This window comes from Micromys minutus (genome assembly GCF_963924665.1).
Source record: "Micromys minutus genome assembly, chromosome: 21".
NCBI classification, from domain to species: Eukaryota; Metazoa; Chordata; class Mammalia; order Rodentia; family Muridae; genus Micromys; species Micromys minutus.
This window is the reverse complement of record NC_137956.1, coordinates 48,664,033-48,682,779: the sequence shown is the minus strand read 5'-3', so window position 1 is coordinate 48,682,779 and position 18,747 is coordinate 48,664,033. Positions and strand designations below refer to the sequence as shown.

Sequence of the window (18,747 nt, the reverse complement as noted above, 5' to 3'; positions counted from 1 at the left end):
CTCAAACTTAGGATCCTCCTGCCTCAGCAAATAGCTGGGACGGTAGGCATGTGCTTCCAAGACTGGCTTACACAAGTGTGGATTTGTGTTACTTAAATGAAAACTATTGTTTAGCTGGGCAGTGGTGCCACATGAGAGGCAGAGGCAGGTGGATCTCTGAGTTTGAGGTCAGCCTGGTCTATGGGCCGAGTTTCAGGACTGCCAGGGCTATGCAGAGAAACCCTGTCTCAAAGAACAAAACACCTCACTCCCCCCAAACAACAACAAATCATTTCCAAGTGTGGCCAGCAGGTTTTCTTCCTGTTACACAGAATTGGTAGCTCACAATTAAAATGTAGAAAATTCAATGATATTTTAAATTGGGGGAATGGATCTTCAAGTCTTTCAAAGGTGAATAGTTAAATAAGTAATAGGAATACCTCCTTGTTTTGGGCACAGAGTAAGCTCTATTAATCTATAAGAAAGCAGCGATATGCTGTCATGAGGAAGCTATAGGAGATTGGTAAGACGTACTCCCATGAATTTATTATAAAAGGTACATGTGGATGAGTGAAGAAATCAATGTGTTTCTCTCTCCATGGAGAACCGGAAGCTGATAAAACCAATGCTAACTGTGCTTGTAGTGGGCAGGATGGAGGGGCTCAGGAGGGGGACTTAGGAAATATTATGTATACCTTTTTTTTTTTATTTTAAATTATGCGAATAACCATTATCTCAAAGTTCATTCTTTCTCTGTTCTTTTCTCCAATTTCACTTTTGTTTTCTGATTTATCATTTTATTTGTTGGCAGTGTCATGCCATATATAACGAATTTTAGGGATTCCCACTGCCCTCCTCCCTCTGAAACATGTCTCCTTTCAATACGTTCCATCCTTCCTTTGTGGTATGTATTTGAGAAGTGTATGTATGTGTGGTGTGTGTAGTGTGTGTGTGTGTGTGTGTGTGTGTGTGTGTGTGTATGTGTGTGGTATGGTGTGTGGTATGTGGTGTATGTATATGTGCTATGAGTCTGTGTGGGCATATGTGGGTGGTGTGTGTGTGTGTATGTGTGTAGTGTGTATGTATGTGTGTGTGTGTGTGTGTGTGTGTGTGTGTGTCCCACTGAGTTCATTCAGGGTTGCTTACCGGAACATGGCTGGGAGTTAGTTACCAGTGGCTATGTCCTTTCCCCAGCAACCACTAACTCAGTCTTTCCTCATGGAGAAGGTGGGGCTTCTTGAGGGGCCCCTGTTTCCAAGATGGGATGTTGACAGGTCCCATCTTGTGCAGCTCTGTGCTGGTCCCTGCAGCTCTGGGATGTGGGTTTATACTGCTGTAGTGCCTTGGATCGGCATTTAATCCTTCAGTGAACACCTGGCTAACATGATTTCATCATGAATCCCTTGGGATAGTTGATGAGAGTCCTTGAGGGGACATCAGGGAAACTCAGCGGGCAGAGGGAGTTGAGGAGACGGTCATTCTCTCTGTTTTCTTGAGGGAGTCGGGCTGGGGGGAGGGGAGCAGGAAATCTAATCTTTCTCAGTTCCTTCGTCTCTAACATCTAGATCCTGTCCAAATGGTTCTACGTGCAATAAAACCACATTTAACCCAGACTATAATTACACGAACTTTGACAACTTTGGCTGGTCTTTTCTCGCCATGTTCCGGGTTATGACTCAAGACTCCTGGGAGAAGCTTTATCGACAGGTTCCCATTTATATTCTTTCCGATTCTCCCAATCCATTCTGACTCACCACCCATTTATCGTTTATTTAAAGCCTACCCTCCAGCTCCTTGGCCATCCCTTGCTTATCTGAATTGGCAGTACCATTGAATCCTGCTTCATAAACTGTGTTAGAAACTCTAAGACAATGAAACAGGATGCTGGAAATAAGAGCACAAACAAATCTTTCTTTATGCCTTACCCACTGTCCGCATTTCCACCCTTAGCATGCTCTCTCTCTTTCTCCTCTCTCTCCCTCCCTCTCTCCCTCCCTCTCTCTCTCTCTCTCTCTCTCTCTCTCTCTCTCTCTCTCTCTCTCTCTCTCTCTCTCCCTGCCTTTTCTACTGTGAACACTCACAGACATCCCTGAGAAAGTTCTGGACAGTCAGCTCAGGGAGACTGGTCTCTCTGTGAATGTACTGCAGTTCCACTGCAAGAGAGGACATTAGGAGTTTCTGTGTCTCCTGGAGGCTGGAAGCATTGGGTGTCTGGCTTTTGGCTTTTCTGGATCACAGTGGACTGAGAGGAATTGTCCTGGGCCACACAGGGCTGCTCACTTGCAGGTTTTGAGACCCCCACATGTATTTCTTCTGCGAGTCGGTGCAGCAGTGGTGACTGTCATTCACAAAGTTCACTCTCAACCGCACAGTTGGGGCTGGGGAGGTGGCTCAGCCGTTGAGCACTGGTTTAGTTTCCAGCAGCTTGCTCATGGCTGCCTATCACTCCAGCCCTAGGGGATCTGACACCTTTTTTTTCTGGCTACGCACACACAGCACACACCACCACAGACATACACATAAGGCTAAGTAAATCTTTAATATCTCATATTTTAAGTACGATTTTGTGTTCGGTTCATTTGTAGCTGCCCTGGGCTATTGTTAGACAGACGCACCTGCTGGAGACCTAAGCATCTGCCACCGTATGGAAGGGACAACACTGATCCACTGTGTTCTGCCCCTTGCAGATCCTTCGGACCTCTGGGATCTACTTTGTCTTCTTCTTCGTGGTGGTCATCTTTCTGGGCTCTTTCTACCTGCTTAACTTGACCCTGGCTGTTGTCACCATGGCTTATGAAGAACAGAACAGAAATGTGGCTGCCGAGACGGAGGCCAAGGAGAAGATGTTTCAGGAAGCCCAGCAGCTGTTGAGGGAAGAGAAGGAGGTCAGCCTTAGTCAGTAGGACCAGCTCCAGGGGCCTTTGGGGAACCCAGTGACGTTGTGAGGGAGGCTGAAGGTTGCGTCTTGGGGCCAGGTCTCAGCCCTTTAGTGCCCTGTGTTTTACTGAGAATTTGAGCCCTAAGCAGGCTGCTGTGTTGATGTTATTCTCAAACTGATCTGGATTCAGGGTTCTGGAGAATGTGGCCTCTATGCTTTTTGGGTTCTAAAAACCTTACCGTCTAGAACTCTGACAAATTACTGGCCGTAGAATGTAACTTGTTTATGTGCAAACTTAGGCCCTGTTGCAAACCTTCTTATGCAAATCCGACGGTGGTTTTCTTTAGAACCTTTACTGGGGAGAAGCTGGGGCTCCATTACTGGAGGTGGTCTTGCTCCTCCCTTCCTGGAAACCCATCTATCCCAGCTGAATCCCATCCCAGCTGAACCCCATCCCAAGAAGTTTCCTTGCCACACATTCTCTTCCCCGGCCCTAAGATTTTTCAGGGTAGTAACAATAGTTTTACTCTCTGCTGACTTCTGCATACCTCAGCTTTGTCAAGTGGAATCCCATGGGAAGTCCTCAGTGTCCCCAGGCATGAATATACACCGAGTCCCTAGCACATTCTAGGTGCGCTGAGGATCCGTCATGGAGAAGCATGTGAGAATTAACCCGGCCTTGGACAACAGTGTTAGAAAACAAAACCAAACAAAAGCCACTCCCTAGATAAATGACAGGCCAGTGAAGCATTCAAAGGAGTCAAAGGGCCACCTATAGGGTTCAGTGTGACAGGAGAGGGGAGAGTAGCTCCCTGAGGTTGAGGCCATCTGCGTTTCCACAGGGAGGTGTAATCTGTCCATTAATTGTTTCTGCTCTCTCTCAAAGGCTCTGGTTGCCATGGGAATTGACCGAAGTTCCCTCAATTCCCTTCAAGCTTCGTCCTTTTCCCCAAAGAAGAGGAAGTTTTTTGGTAGTAAGACAAGAAAGTCCTTCTTTATGAGAGGGTCCAAGATGGCCCGAGCCTCAGCGTCTGATTCAGAGGACGATGCCTCTAAGAATGTAAGTCTTCTCCTGGGGGATCGACAGTTTTACCGTGCCTCCAGGCTCTGCAATGGCCGGATGAAAGGACCCCCCTTCCCTCCTCCCCTGCTGCCTGTTTCTCCATCTGAGTGCTTGTGTGCACACTCAGCCCTCTTGTGCGGTGATTCTGGTATATGTGTGAGCAGTCAGTCACGGTTTGTGTGAGACTTACATGCTCTGTCACCGTGACAAAGTTCCCAGTGGAACAACTTCAGCAACTAAAGAACTATTTTGGTTCAGGTTGAGGGACTTCCAGTGTGTCCTGGCAGGGAAGGTATGGCTTCAAGAAAGGCTCAGACTAAGTCAGCAGGTGAACAAGGCAGCATGGTGACCGATCACACTGTGGCAAATGACCAAGAAGCAGAGAGTTGGAGCAGGAGGTATGGCCTTCAATGCCCATAGTGGACTATGCCAGTCAGCTAAGCACCATGCTGCAGGGTCAGTAACGCCCATAGTGGACTATGCCAGTCAGCTAAGCACCATGCTGCAGGGTCAGTAACCTTCCAAAAGTAAGACCACTGTCTGGTGACAAAGTCTTTGAATATACAAGCCTGTGGGTTATTAGATATCTGAGGCAGCCAAAAGAGACGAAAGGCAGAAAGAGACCAGAGCCTGACCTTCAGACAGGGCTGTGTTCATTAGCTCACACAGTGAGGGGCAGCATTTCTTCTGCAGGAAACTGAAGGGTCTGTCAGGAACAAAGCTGGCTGCCACCCTCTATAGGGGCGGAATGTTGGGGGGTGGGGGGGCTTAGAAATAAGGAAATTGTTATAGCCGTCAGGTTGGCTGTGTATCTCTCCTGCGCTCTCTCCTTCCTAAAATTGTTAGTCCAAGGTGAGGCAGATTGTTTTGCAAGACATTTCTTTCTGTGCTCACTGACAAGCTGGAAAAAGTAATCTGTGAACTCATAGGGATTTGCAAACCCTAAAAAAAAAGAAAACAAAAAAAGGAAAGGGAGAGGTAATGAGAGAGGGTGTCAAACAAAGCAGGGAACAGGGGGTTAACTCTTTAACTGTTTTGAGGTGAGGTTGGTTGCTGTTAGAGGGGGTCAGTTCAGGGACCATTAAGGAGGGTGTCCTCTGGTCACTTAGCAGGAGAGTTTTAACTTGATTGACTGTCGCTTGATCATGTGATTGCTGTCATGCATTCCTGGAGAAACTTTAAACAAATATTCCTCGGAGGATGTAAACAGGTGATTGTGTTGAAGAGAAAAACCGAGAGGTTTCCTAGGAAGGTGGACAGAATGGAAGGAGTTTGGGTGGGAGAGTCAGAGTGAGCCAGTGAGAGGAAATGGGTACAGCGCTGGCTCAGGATGATGGTGACTAGGCCCTCTGCCAGGAATTCTGCACCCAAGTGAGCAACAGAAGCACTGGGAAGCTTCAGGACATCAGAGGAAGGGAGCCAGAGAAAAGAGAGGAAGGACTCTTGTTAAAAATGGTATCTGGGCCAGGGTTTCTCCACAGCATCTGAAAGGTATTTTTCTTCTACATGTATCAGGAACAGATGGTGCTATTGTAGGGTGAGAGCCATTGGGAATGCTTACACGGAACATTTTGTTTTGATTGGGGGTTGCGGGGGGGGGGGGAAGGAAGTTCGGTGAGTAAAACATTTAAAAGACAGTGTAAAAAATGTCAAGTATGAGGGAGAAGGAAAGACACATTCAAGGGGAGGAGACACTATGAAAAGGAACTAGCAGCCCACACATAGGAGGAGGCTTGTGGCTGACTTCCTGTCTGATCTCTGAGCCTCACCTCAAGCCAGTTGGGATTTGTTGGTGCGGAAGCAGTGTCATTTATGAAGGCGGGTGTGCACCCCGAGCAGCTGTCAGGTCTCCTTTTGGCAACAGCCAGAGAGCCCAGGTAGTTAAGAGGATGGTGTGTGAGACACAGGTTATATGAGGAGGGGGTCAGTCCAGTTTTAGTTCTGAGTCCTGTAAACAATGCCTAGAGTGGCAAACAGAGGGAGTTGATGTCCTTCCCTTGTCCCATTAGAGCCCTTTCAAAGGTCATTTTTCGTGACCTGATTTCAGTGGGTTGTGGGCACTAATTTCTCTGAGGCAGAGGCAGAGGCAGGGGCAGGGGCAGGGGCAGGGGCAGGGGCAGGGGCAGGGGCGCAGGGGGGCAGGGGGGCAGGGGGGCAGGGGGGCAGGGGGGCAGGGGCAGGGGGGCAGGCGCAGGAGGGCAGGGGCAGGGAGGCAGGGGCAGGGGGGCAGGGGCAGGGCAGAGGCAGAGGGGCAGAGGCAGGGGCAGAGGCAGAGGCAGAGGGGCAGAGGGGCAGAGAGGCAGAGGCAGAGGCAGAGGGGCAGAGAGGCAGAGAGGCAGAGGCAGAGGCAGAGGCAGGGGCAGAGAGGCAGGGGCAGAGAGGCAGGGGCAGGGGCAGGGGCAGGGGCAGGGGCAGAGGCAGAGGGGCAGGGGCAGAGGCAGAGGGGCAGAGGCAGGGGCAGAGGCAGAGGCAGAGGCAGAGGCAGATAAATCTCTGAGTTTGAGGCCAGCATAGTCTAGTCTAGAGGGCAAGTTCCAGGACATCCAGGGCCACACAGGAAAACCCCCCAAAAAACAAAACAAAACAAAAAAACTGAAAAGAAAAATGTAAATACCACGAGATAATAATATTGGTACTGGAAATGGTTTACCTCCTATCTGCATGTAACATCTTTTCCATGGGCTGGTGGTTGATGTTCTTCTTTCTGTCTCAGAGTCATGAAAGGAGGCTTTGGCGAAAACTCTTAAACAAACATGATTAGATCTAAAGTGGATACACCAAATCCCATCTCTAGAGCTAGCTTTTCAGTGAAGTAAGAAGTATCAATTTTCTAATATTTTCTATGCTCAAAAGACACCCAGATCTCTGTAAGACTGAACCCAGTGATTTATAGATCCATGACTAGTATGTGTGTGCTGAGATGGAGGTAGACAACCTGAAAAGCTTAACAAGTATTTTTCCCTCACAGGAAGACATCAAGTTGTTAATAATGCAATTACCTGTAACACAGAGGCCAGTGAACAGAAAACTATTAAAATACAAGCCAAAGTACTCAGGCTTATCGAGGTAGGAACAGAGATAGATCAAAAACACAGGCATGGCACTGGAGAGATGGTTCAGAGGTTAAGAGCACGGGCTGCTCTTCCAGAGGTCCCAAGTTTAATTCCCAGCAACCACATAGCAGCTCACAACCAGCTATAATGAGATCTGACACCCCCTTCCGGTGTTCAGGCATATATACAGACAGAATACTGGGTACATAAAAAATAAATAAATCTTAAAAAAAGACTCTTATTAAAAAAAAAGATGCAGACAAAGAAATCCCAGGAGCAGAAAGACTCCATATCTCAGTTATAAGAAGCAGGCTCAAGACCCAGCAGAAATGTCTGGTGTTCAGGCTCTGGCGCAGTGGGAGTTAAGTGGCTGGGATGCAAAGGGTAAAGATGAGCTGGACATTATATGGGAGGAGGGGCCTTGGGCTCCATTTCATTTTTATCAAATTATCTCAATCAGTTTTGGTATTAAAGTGGAGAAGACTACCAGTGATGGTCGTGCAAAGTTTACTGAGGCCAGGGTAGGACCCAGAGCTGAGCAAGTGAGCCTGACCTGAGGTTCTTCCAAATGGAACTTTTTAAGATTAGCTACAGACAGGCAAGGGTGTGTCCTTTGGTACAGATGATTTGTAAAGGACAGTGTGACTGTTGGCTCCATCTGAATCAAAGCCAAAGGCATTAGGGTGCAGGTAGGTTACCTGAGCAGATGTTCCTGGTAGAGTAGACTGTGTTATGTGGGCAGGAAGGAAGCACATGGTGGAGCTGCTTAACCCAAGGTGGCTGTAGGCTGAACCCCATGGAGTTAGGTTATTAGAGTCTGTTTGTCTTTTTATCTCTGTATCTGTCTTATTTTTAGACTTACATATAGATATATTAATCTTAGTCCATCATTGGTTAAAGATTGCTAGGGACCAAGGATCATAGTTTTGCTGTGTTTTTGACTTGCTGTGAAGTGGGGCAGGGGAAAGGGATTTGGGGTTACTAGAGGAAGTGCTTGAGGTGAGGCCCTGGACATATGCATAGGGCAATCAAACTAACAACATCTCTTTGGTACAAACCAACCTAGAAGTAAATGGAGTTGGAGGAACAGTGATGATGAAGGAGTAGCAAATCAGAAAAGATTTCCAAGAGAGGGGTGCCTAAGTCCAGTGGGATTTACCATGCAAAAGGAAGAGCAGGGTGGTGCAAAGAGCAACATGTGCCAAGTCCTGGAAACAAAGATAGGTAGGAGACCATGGCCAGTTAAAAAGCACATGTGTGTCTGTGTATGTGTATGAATGCATGTATGTATGTGTGTGCATTTGTATGTGTGTGTTTGTGCATATCTGTGGGTGTATGTGTGTGTGCACATTTGTATGTGCATATGTGAGTGTGTGCATGTGCATATTGGTAAGATGGGAGCAATGACAGAAGGCTAAAACCCAAGCCAAGGAGTTTGTTCAGTCTTTATGTGGAGGGTAAGACCTGGGAAACTGAAGTGTTTTAAGCAACATATGCATGCTTTTGTTTTTGTTTGTTTTTTTGAGACAGGATCTTACTATGCAGCCCTGGCTGCCCTAAAGTTTGTTATGTTGAATAGGTTGGCCTCAAGCTCACAGAGATTTCCCTATCTCTGCCTCTGAAATGCTGGGATTAAAGGTGTGAGCCACCACACCTATTTTTAAAACTTTATTTAGTTTTTTGCCCTCTCTTTCTTTTCTTTCTTTTCTTCTTTTTTCCCTCTCCCTCCCTCCTCCTCTCTCTCTCTTTCTTACAACAAGGTCACAATGTGTGGCCCTGGCTGTCATGGAGCTTTCTATGTAGACCAGGCTGGTGTCAAATTTATAGAGATCCACCTGCTTTTGTCTCCTGAGTCCTGGGATTAGAGGTGTGGACCACAAGGTGCAATTGGAGATGTGTGCTTTTAAAATCTTGAATGTAGATTGATACAAAATTAACTGATTTTGCATTGTTGACATTTACTGCTTGCTATTGGAATACAGTTTGAACAAGCAAGGATCTGCTTCTGTGCACCATCTTAATGCTCATTTCCTGCTTTATGTTTTCTTGATAAATATTTTTACTTGCTGTGTATTTTATATTTACCTTATGCCAGTGATATCTCAACCTTCCTAACACTGTGACTTTTTAATACAATTCCTCACGCCATGGTGACATCCAACCATAAAATACTTTTATTACTACCTCATAACTGTAATTTTGCTACTGTTATGAATCATAGTGTAAATATCTGTTTTCTGGGGTCTTAGGCAACTACTGTGAAAGAGTCATTACATTCTCAAAGTGGTTGTGGTCCACACGTTGAGATCCTCTGCTTTATGCTATGAAGACAAAGATAGGCCAAATTTCTTTCTTTCTTTCTCTGTCTCTGTCTGTCTGTCTGTCTATCTCTCTCTTTTTCTTTTTTTCTTCTTTAATCATATGATTCCAGCCTGTATTGAGGCTAAAGTGGCTTTATATCTGTCCGGCCTGCTTTTATATATCATTCTAGGTACATCCAAAACACATGATCAGTTCTTAGATTAAAGAGGAAGGAGTCGAGTGAAGTAGAAAACAAGAGGATCCCATAAGATAGTGATTAAGAAGAAAGCAAAGAGATCACATAAGGTAGTGATTCAGCAAAGCAGTAAACAAAGCCCCTTGCTCACTGTTCCTGCCATTCTCATCTGAGCCTCTGTCCTTGTTCGAGCCCAGTGACAAATGTCAAATTCCTAGAAGTGGCACCAAAAGCTCCCACCACCCACCCCTATGCCCCCTGTCTTGTTATTTCACTATAGGCAAGTCTTTTATTCTTATATGATTCTGTAGTAGCTGTTCAAGGGCTTCAGGTGACCTGGAGAAGAAAGATTTGTGAGGAGGTGGTTTTGGGGTGACTGGTTGTTTGTTCAGGTTAAGGAGGATATTTCAGAAACCACGAAAACTCACTGAATTTGACTTTACAGTTAGGTTATTTAAAAAAAAATTGTCACTGGTTTTATTTGGTAGTAGACGATAGCTTCATCTCCATAAAGACCTTCTTTGGCAATCCTGCCAATGGGATGCATGTCACTCTGACTGACTGAAGTCTTATTTGGGAACACGGCTTGGTGGACTAATGTAGCCTGGGTGGAAAAAGCTTCCGTTGTATTTCAAGAGAGCCATCAAAACCCATCACGGTGCTGACAGAAAATGCTTGCTGTGCAAGAGTGAAGATTTGAGTTCAGATACCTTGGACCCATGTAAAAGCAGCGCACAACAGTGTGAATTTTTAATCTCAGTTCTGGGATGGCAGAAACCAGAGGATCCCTGATGTTTATTCACCATCTAGTCTAGTCAAATTGTTAAATTCAGGCTTGAGTGAGTGAACTTATTACAAAAATTAAGATGTGAGATTAAAAAATACAATTGTGTGTGTATGTTTAATCCCTTGGGTCCTTTGGGCAAGTTAGCCAAATATCTTGTTTGATTTCAAAATGGGTTGCAAAGCAGTACAGATAACTTACAACATTGGTGACCAGCCCAGGGACCCCCAGTGAATATATGGTGCAGTGGCGGCTCAACAAGTCTTGTAAGGCAAGACCTTGGAGAGGTAGAGCTTAGTGGCCAGCCAGTCTGAGTTAAAATGGTGGCTGATTGACAGCCACCATCACAGCCTGCCAATCATCAAAGCCCATCCTCTTCCAACTTGAAGAGAAGTGGTCAGTGGGCTTGACATGAACATTCAAGGCCGTTTGATATTTGGAGCACACTGGTGAGCTGGAATGACTCATCAGTGGGTGCCGTGTGAGCTGACTGAAAATCTGAAGAACATGCTGTTTTGAGCCCCTAGGTTCCACAACGGTGGACCGGTTTCTCTGTTGGATTTTGACATCTGAGGAACAGTGGCTCTCATTTGGAGCACAGCCAGTGATGACTCAGTGACCACAAAGCACTTTCATGAGCCAAATCTGCGCCAGGAAAAGGTTCCGGGTGCTGTGTGGTGGTCTGCTGCCTGTCTGGTCCTCTTTAGTTTCCTGAAGCGAAATCATTACATCTGAGGAGTGTGCTCAGTAGAGGAGGTGCATGTGCCCAAACTACACCACTTGACCCTGGCGTTGCTCAACAGCAGGGGCCCAGGTTTTCTACAATGCCTGAGCACATGTCACATAACCCACTCTGTGAAAGTTAAACTGCTGGGGCATCACAACTTTGTCTCACCTGATTCCACCAGCCTACCATCAAATCTTCAAGCATTTTGACATCTTTTTGCAGGGAAACCACTTCCACAGCCAGAGGATGCAGAGGAGGCTTTCTGGGAGTCCCTGGAACTCTGGAACAGGGATTCATTTGCCTTGGGGACAAACAAACTTAGGTCTTGTTGGCAAAAACATGTTGATTGTAATGGCTGCTATTTTGATTAATGAGGGTGTGTTTGAGCTTAGTTATAATGATTTAAAGCTCATGGTCTGAGGCTGAAATTTCTTTTTCAATGAGCTAAACACATTGAAGAGAGGGAGTTGGAGGAGACACTAGAGGAAACCAATTAAGACGTTGCCACGGTAACCCAAATAAGAGGTGGCAGCAGCCTGCACAAGGGAGGGCCCGGAACAATGTGTTACTTTTCCTGGGGGGAATAAAACATCTTCTCACCCAGGTAGGGCATCAATGACAGATCAAAGAAAGATTTTACCCAAGCCTAGCTTGGTGAGTCAATAATTTTATTGGGCTTTCTTATAGGCACGTGGGGGGACTCTAAGACATCTGTATCATTGGAAAGCCTGCCCCAGTGAGGGTGATGCCTCCAGAAGCTCTATCTAGAAGTCTATATACAATGTCTATATACAACTGTCTGCTTTCAACAAGTCTGCTCTTCCCAGCAACTACTAATTTTATAATCTCATGGAAGCAACTCAGCAAGACGGCTCAGGGTTAAAAGAATGTGCTCCCAAGCCCGAGAACCTGAATTTAATTGTTTAGACCCTTATGGTGGGATAGGAAGAGAGGACCCATCCCTTCAAGTTGCCCTCTGACCTCTGCTCATGTGCTGTGACACATGCCGGATGCAAAATAAGAAGATATTTTTTAAAAAACCACATGGCTGGGCCTTGCAAATTGTTTAGCTTTTCACGTATCTTAAAATGTGGGGGTTTCCTTCATTTTCTGGGTCTCAGAGGACTCCCTTCTCCTTTTGGGAGGGAGCATTTGAATCCATAGCAAACAGCCAAGAACAAGGATAAAGAGAGACAAGCAAATTTACCTATAGAAGGTGATGCCTGGCCATTGAGTTTAGTAGGTTTTGTGGCTTATTGAGTAGGTGATTTTTTGAGAAGAGAAAGGACATGTTTTAGGGGTGGCTGGTTCCATTTTGGATGTATCAGTGTTAAGGTGCTTGTGGGGCCTCCCAGCAAAGATACTGAGTGGATCACATGTCTCTGGGTAGACAGAAATGAGGTATGGGTGATCCTCACTAGTAAACATTATTCTTATCACTAGGGCAGAGAGTATTTTGTTTGCCCTTTGTAGAAAGTGAAAAGATTTCTGTAGGTAAGACTCAAATGCTCATGTATAGGAACAGTGAGTGATCAAACTGTACTTCTTTGACCTGTTCCACACGGGCAAGGAAAACCGAATGCCTGATGTGTCAATCTGATATTGTGGACCTCTTCGTATAAAATGCTCCTTATCTTCATTTGGCGTCTTTATGAGATTTGGGGAGTGTCCAACTCTTGCCTTTAGAAGGTCTGCCATGCTTTCTCTTACAGCCGCAGCTTCTTGAGCAAACGAAGCGACTGTCCCAAAACTTGCCAGTGGATCTCTTTGATGAGCACGTGGATCCCCTTCACAGGCAGAGAGCACTGAGTGCCGTCAGTATCTTAACCATCACCATGCAGGGTAAGTTCTGAGTTCTGGGAGAGCCAACTTCTGGGATTTCTTCATCTCCCTCATCCCCAGTTCCTCCAGAAGTCCTCCATAGAGGAAGCTTCCTGGGACCCTCCCATTGTGTTATCATCCCCATATCTCAGGAGCGTGCAAGCAAAGAGTGAAATGGGCCTTCCTGGGAGGTATGTGCCCCCCCACTAGACCTCTAGGTTGTGGTTGGTTAGAGGGAGGAAGAGATTTCAGTTGAGAACACAGACAGCGCCTCACAAGCTGGCTGGCCAGCCTCAGGAGGATGAATGAGAATAGCCAACAGGGCAGCATGTAGGACCAAAAGGTGACAGTTTTTCCTCAAAAGTTAGAGCTAAGAATCTGGCGTGGGACAAAGAATACCACACAGACCAGTCAAGACCCTGTGCTAGTCCCGGGTGACATCAAACAGCGAGCCCCAGGAAAGGTATAGATACTCAAGACCATGAGAGACTGGGAGTAGATGGGGTCTTTTGCACATAGGACTTACTACATGGCCTGTGTGTGTCTCTGAAATGGTACCCAGCAAATCGGGGGTACGGGTGCCTAAGGGCCTGAGCTCAAGTGGCTGACAGAACACCGGTGACAAAATAACATGACAGAGCTACTGAAGGAAGAGAGGGGGAAGGACTTATCTGGGCTCACAGTTTGAGTATACTCCATCATGATGGGGAGGGCATGGAGGGCAGGGATGAGAGGCAGCTGGTCACACTGTGGCTACAGTCAAGAAGGAGAGAGAAAGAGAGAGAGAGAGAGAGAGAGAGAGAGAGAGAGAGACAGACAGAGAGAGAGAGAGACAGAGAGAGAGACAGAGAGAGAGAGACAGAGAGAGAGACAGAGAGAGACAGAGAGAGACAGAGATACAGAGACAGAGAGATAGAGAGAGACAGAGAGATACAGAAATATACAGAGAGAGACAGAGGAATAGAGAGATATAGAGAGAGACACACACAGAGAGAATGCATTGCTGGTGTTTTTACTTTCTTCATTCAATTCAAAACTTCAGCCTGAGAAATGGGGCCTTCTATATTTAGAGTGGGTCTTTCCACCCCCAGTATCTAGGAATTCTCTCGCAAACACGCCCAGACATTTATCCCCTGGTATTCTTAGATCCTGCCAAATTGACAATCAACACTAACCCCCACAGTACCTTCAATTGTCTCTGCCCGTACCTCACCTTCTCTTCTCCTAAGCCTGGCATCCCTCATCACCATGGGCTTTCTTAGAAAGCAGAGCTTATGCTCACCTCTGTCTCTCTCATGGGTTCATAGCCAATCAGTGTTGGCCTCTGGATCCCTGTCTGATGTACTCGATTTTGCCACGTGCCAGCTGTACTCAGAGGTCATCTCCTCTGCACTGTGTTTGCAGCCAGGCTGGTTCAGAGCAAACACCTGATTCTTCCATCCTCTTCCAGAACAAGAAAAATCCCAGGAGCCTTGTTTCCCATGTGGGAAGAACTTGGCATCTAAATACCTGGTGTGGGACTGCAACCCTCAATGGCTGTGCATAAAGAAGGTCCTGCGGATGATCATGACGGATCCCTTTACCGAACTGGCCATCACCATCTGCATCATCGTCAATACCGTCTTCTTGGCCATGGAACACCACAACATGGATGACTACCTAAAAACCGTGCTGAAAATAGGAAACTGGGTAATCTCCGGCTCTTGTAAAGTGTAAAAGAATCTTGAGTCATATAGGTCTCTTGATCTGCAAGCGCCTTCAGTACCCTAACCCAAACTGCAGCCTTGGTTTCTGTAAACGGGATAAAGGTGAAAGATGAGTTTGGGTCTGACTTCTGCGCACATCACATCCATGGTACCCTGTGGGCCTTCTAAAGGTCTCGTTAGCTGTGTGGGAGAAGCAATAGTGGACAATCCTAAAAGTAACGTTGTGGGTGTTAGGGAAAACCGAGAAGATGCTAAACCGGAGCTGGGTATAGCTCAGTTGGCAGTGTACTCGAAGCCGCGGGTTCAGTCCACAGCACCACCACATAAGTTGGGTGTGGTGATGCATGTATGTGATCCCAGCACTCAGCAGGTAGATGCAGAAGGACCAGAAGTTCAAGGTTATCCTCAGTGACAGAGCAAGTTCAGTGCTTGCCTGGGCTACATGAGACCCTGCCTCACATCATCTGTTCCTGCAAGAAAAAGCCATCTCCAGAGACCCACGATAGTAACCTCCTTGAGTCACAAAACAATGTAGATTTGGTATATAGGTAAAATCTCAGGAAAGATGAGCCAAGCCTTGAAGATACATATAGGTGGATGTTCCCAAGAGAGAGCGAGGATGGGGTAGACTTCCTGGATGTCCCTGGTTCTTACTGAACGGAGTGAGCCTCGGCTAAACTGGGAAACCTAAGATAAGGAGGAAGTCAGACTTTGAACGATTGCTCACTTTCTTTCGTGGTTCCTGTAGGAGGCTGTTTTTTTTTTCCCCCTCTCATGGGAAATCGAGTCTCTCATATATCAGAAACAACAATTAGTCAGTGGATGCTTTATTCTAATTAGCTAATGGATTAATGGATTGAAAATCTTTCCAGAATAGCCAATCTTCTTCTAAAGAACCATTTCTCTAACTGAAAATGCAATCCGTACATTTTAAATTTTAAAATAAGAAAACCCTCCAGTTTTATGTATTTTTTCTCTAGGGTATGTGTGTGTGGGGCAGCTAGCAAGACAGAGCAGGAGGAATAGGAAAGGGTAGGTGGGGAGGGCAGTGGGGGAGGGTGGGGGGAGGCAGTGGGGGAGGGAGGGCAGCTGGGGAAGGCAGCAGGGAGGAAGATGAAGAAGAGTATATGACATGCATGTATCAAAATGTTACCCAACACATTGCCTTGTATGATAACATAAGAAGTTAACAATAAAAACAGTTTAAAGCAGAAATGTAGCTAGAGGCAGGATCTGGGTCTTGGGGGCATAGCCCCTGCCCCAGCAGTCAGCAGACCTTGCTTTTAGCGCCTCCTGGTGGATGCAGCGAGGAGCCTGAGCCTTAGGTTAGCCTGGGCCACCATGCACCGGAAGCACTCACATGCACAGGAACCCTCAGACCGTCCTTAAGCAAGAGCCTCCAAAGCACAGCTTTGTCCTTCGTCCCATTGCAGGTCTTCACTGGGATTTTCATAGCGGAAATGTGTCTCAAGATTATCGCGCTCGACCCCTACCACTACTTCCGGCACGGCTGGAACATCTTTGACAGCATCGTGGCCCTCCTGAGTCTCGCCGACGTGCTCTACAACAGGCTGTATGATAGCAATCGATCCTTCTTGGCTTCCCTCAGAGTGGTAGGGCGCTTTCCTTCATTTTTGTTTTTACTTTTAACATTTACTTTTATCGTGTGCACGCGTGTGGGTGCCTGTATGCGTGTGTGCAGTGTTCCACGAATGGAGGTCAACGGACACCGTGAGAGGTGATGCTCTCTCCGACCTTGTGCATCCTGGGGCTCCAACTGAGGTCAGGAAATGCCTTTGTCCACTGAGTCATTTTACCTGTTCCATTCTTTCCCCTCCTCTCTCCTCCCCTCCCCACTCCTTCTTCCCCCCCTTCTCACTTCCCCTCCCCTCCCTTTCTTTTTTCTTCCTATCCCTTTTCCTCTTTTTCTCTCTTCTTCCCTTTTGAGACAGGGTCTTGCTATGTAGCCCAGGCTGGCCTGGTACTCCTTATACAGCACAGGCTGGCTGTGATCCTGCATCTCCCAGTGCTGAGGTTATGGGCATGTGCCACCACACCTGGCCCTGGCCCCACTTTTTTATTTCACAGTGTAACCTAATATCCTGAATAGAAAAAAAATTTTTTTGAGTAGGTTCAACAACTATTTTGGACTAAAGCTTAATTTATCACTTCTTAACTCCAGGACAAAATTTGTATTCATCCACTTCCCTAGGTAGCCCAGGTTGACCTCAAATTCCCAATCTTCCCATGGCCGGAGATTGCAGATGTGTGCCACCGTGCTCAGCTAGTTTAGATTAATTTCTTAAAATGAATTTTAAAAAGTTGTGTGTGTGTGCATCACCTGTGTGTGTCTATGTATGCATGTGTTAGTATGTTGTATGTATTTGTTACAAGTGTGTCACATGTGTGCAGGTACCTGGGGAAACCAGAAGCCAGCTTCAGAGCCCCTGGGTAACAGCTACCCAGCGTGGAAATCTCTACACAAACTTTGCACTATATGAACAGCACATGTTTGAGACTGCTGAGCCATCTTTCCAGCTCCAGGACAAGATATTTTCTATTCTCCTTTCGGTGGAAGGAGAGAACCGACGTCTTCAAGTTTTACTTTGTATACCAATCCCTTGCTTTGACGGCTGTTCCATTCTGCTTCTGTGGTAAAGCAGAAAATCTGACCCAGAGTAACTTAGATGAGGAAGGGGTTTATTTGGCATATATTTCTGTAGTCCATCACTGAGGGAGGTCAGGGGAGGAGCTCATTCACGGCGAAGGAATCAGAGCAGAAGCCATGGAGGGATGGGTGCTGCTTACTGGCTGACTGCATGTCTCACTCACAGGCCCATGTTAATCCAGTTTTCTTACACGGCACAAGCCCAACCGTGTAGGTGGGTGATGCTGTCCACAGTGGACTCGTCAACCGAGACAATCTTTTATGGTCTGATCTGATTTGGACAACCCTTCAATAAGAGCTGAGGCCAACTAGGATCACCACCGTGTGTGTGTGTGTGTGTGTGTGTGTGTGTGTGTGTGTGTGTGTGTGTGTTTGTGTGTGTGTGTGTGTGTTTGTGTGTGTGTGTCTTTCCACAAATAAATGGATAAATATAATTTCAAAAAGATTTAAATGGGAGCTAGGGAAATGGTGTTGCAGTTAGGACCAGGTTCAGTTCCCGGAACCTACATGACAGCTCACAGCTGTCTGTAACTTCGGTACCAGCGGACATGACTCCCTCTTCTGGCCTCCTCCAATACTGCACAGGTGCTTTTACTCTTGCAGGCAAAGGATCAATATATATAAAACTTTAAAAATGAAAAAAAAAAAAGATTTAAATGAAAAAGTAGTACTTGAGATCAGAAGCTGGTGGCCATGCAGCAGGTGGGTGCGGTGGGCTTTAAAAGTCTAAAGCGCTGAGACTGAGGGACGAGCTCGAGGCACGTGTGTGTGAGCGTAACTTTCCTTTGGTTTGTTCCCTGCTTTCACAGCTGAGGGTCTTCAAGTTAGCCAAATCCTGGCCCACGTTAAACACTCTCATCAAGATCATCGGCCACTCCGTGGGTGCGCTCGGAAACCTGACCGTGGTCCTGACCATTGTAGTCTTCATCTTCTCCGTGGTTAGCATGCGGCTCTTTGGCACGAAGTTTAACAAGACCACCCATGGCCCCCGGGAGCAGAGCCGGCAGCGCTGGCACATGAACGACTTCTACCACTCCTTCCTGGTGGTGTTCCGGATCCTCTGTGGGGAATGGATCGAGAACATGTGGGAATGTATGCGGAAGAACGGCTCCCCGCTGTGTATCGTTGTCTTTGTGCTGATCATGGTGATTGGCAAGCTTGTGGTGAGTTGCCGGGGTTTCTCATTCAGTGTGTTTTCGTTCCCCATCCTGCCCAACTCTGTCTTCTTTTTTTAATCCATCAAGTCTAGCTTATGATGCTCATATACTCTTGGATGTGTGGTCTTTCACTGAAGTGTGGCTAATTTACTAGAAGCAAACTTTTAAAGGAAACTGACCCTCTTACAGCAACTAACAAATTTCTAGTCTCTCCTGGTCTGGAGGTGGGACTTCATGGCCCCTCCCCCACTCCAGGTTGGGGTTTAGTCCCGCTGGGGCTTGCACGGGAGGGTGTATGCTGTCATAACTGCTGTGAGTTTGTGTGTGCAGCTGCCTGGCTGTGTCCAGAAGGCACTGGCTTCCTGTTGTCTTCGTCCAGTGCTTCTGGGTCTTAAGTCTTTATTCACAGTGGTC

General features: G+C 46.7%; 1 protein-coding gene across 1 annotated transcript in view; it reads left to right on the top strand.

Annotated features, from left to right (window-relative positions):
• Positions 1-18,747, top strand: part of SCN11A (sodium voltage-gated channel alpha subunit 11) — a gene marked incomplete at both ends in the record, with an annotated part of 67,027 nt that overhangs the window by 15,887 nt on the left and 32,393 nt on the right. The window contains 7 exons of the mRNA XM_080934699.1: positions 1,545-1,686; positions 2,667-2,864; positions 3,744-3,917; positions 12,694-12,823; positions 14,253-14,491; positions 15,942-16,121; positions 17,986-18,339. Of these exons, the coding sequence (XP_080790825.1) occupies positions 1,545-1,686; positions 2,667-2,864; positions 3,744-3,917; positions 12,694-12,823; positions 14,253-14,491; positions 15,942-16,121; positions 17,986-18,339 (1,417 nt within the window). The remainder of the gene's footprint in view (positions 1-1,544; positions 1,687-2,666; positions 2,865-3,743; positions 3,918-12,693; positions 12,824-14,252; positions 14,492-15,941; positions 16,122-17,985; positions 18,340-18,747) is intronic.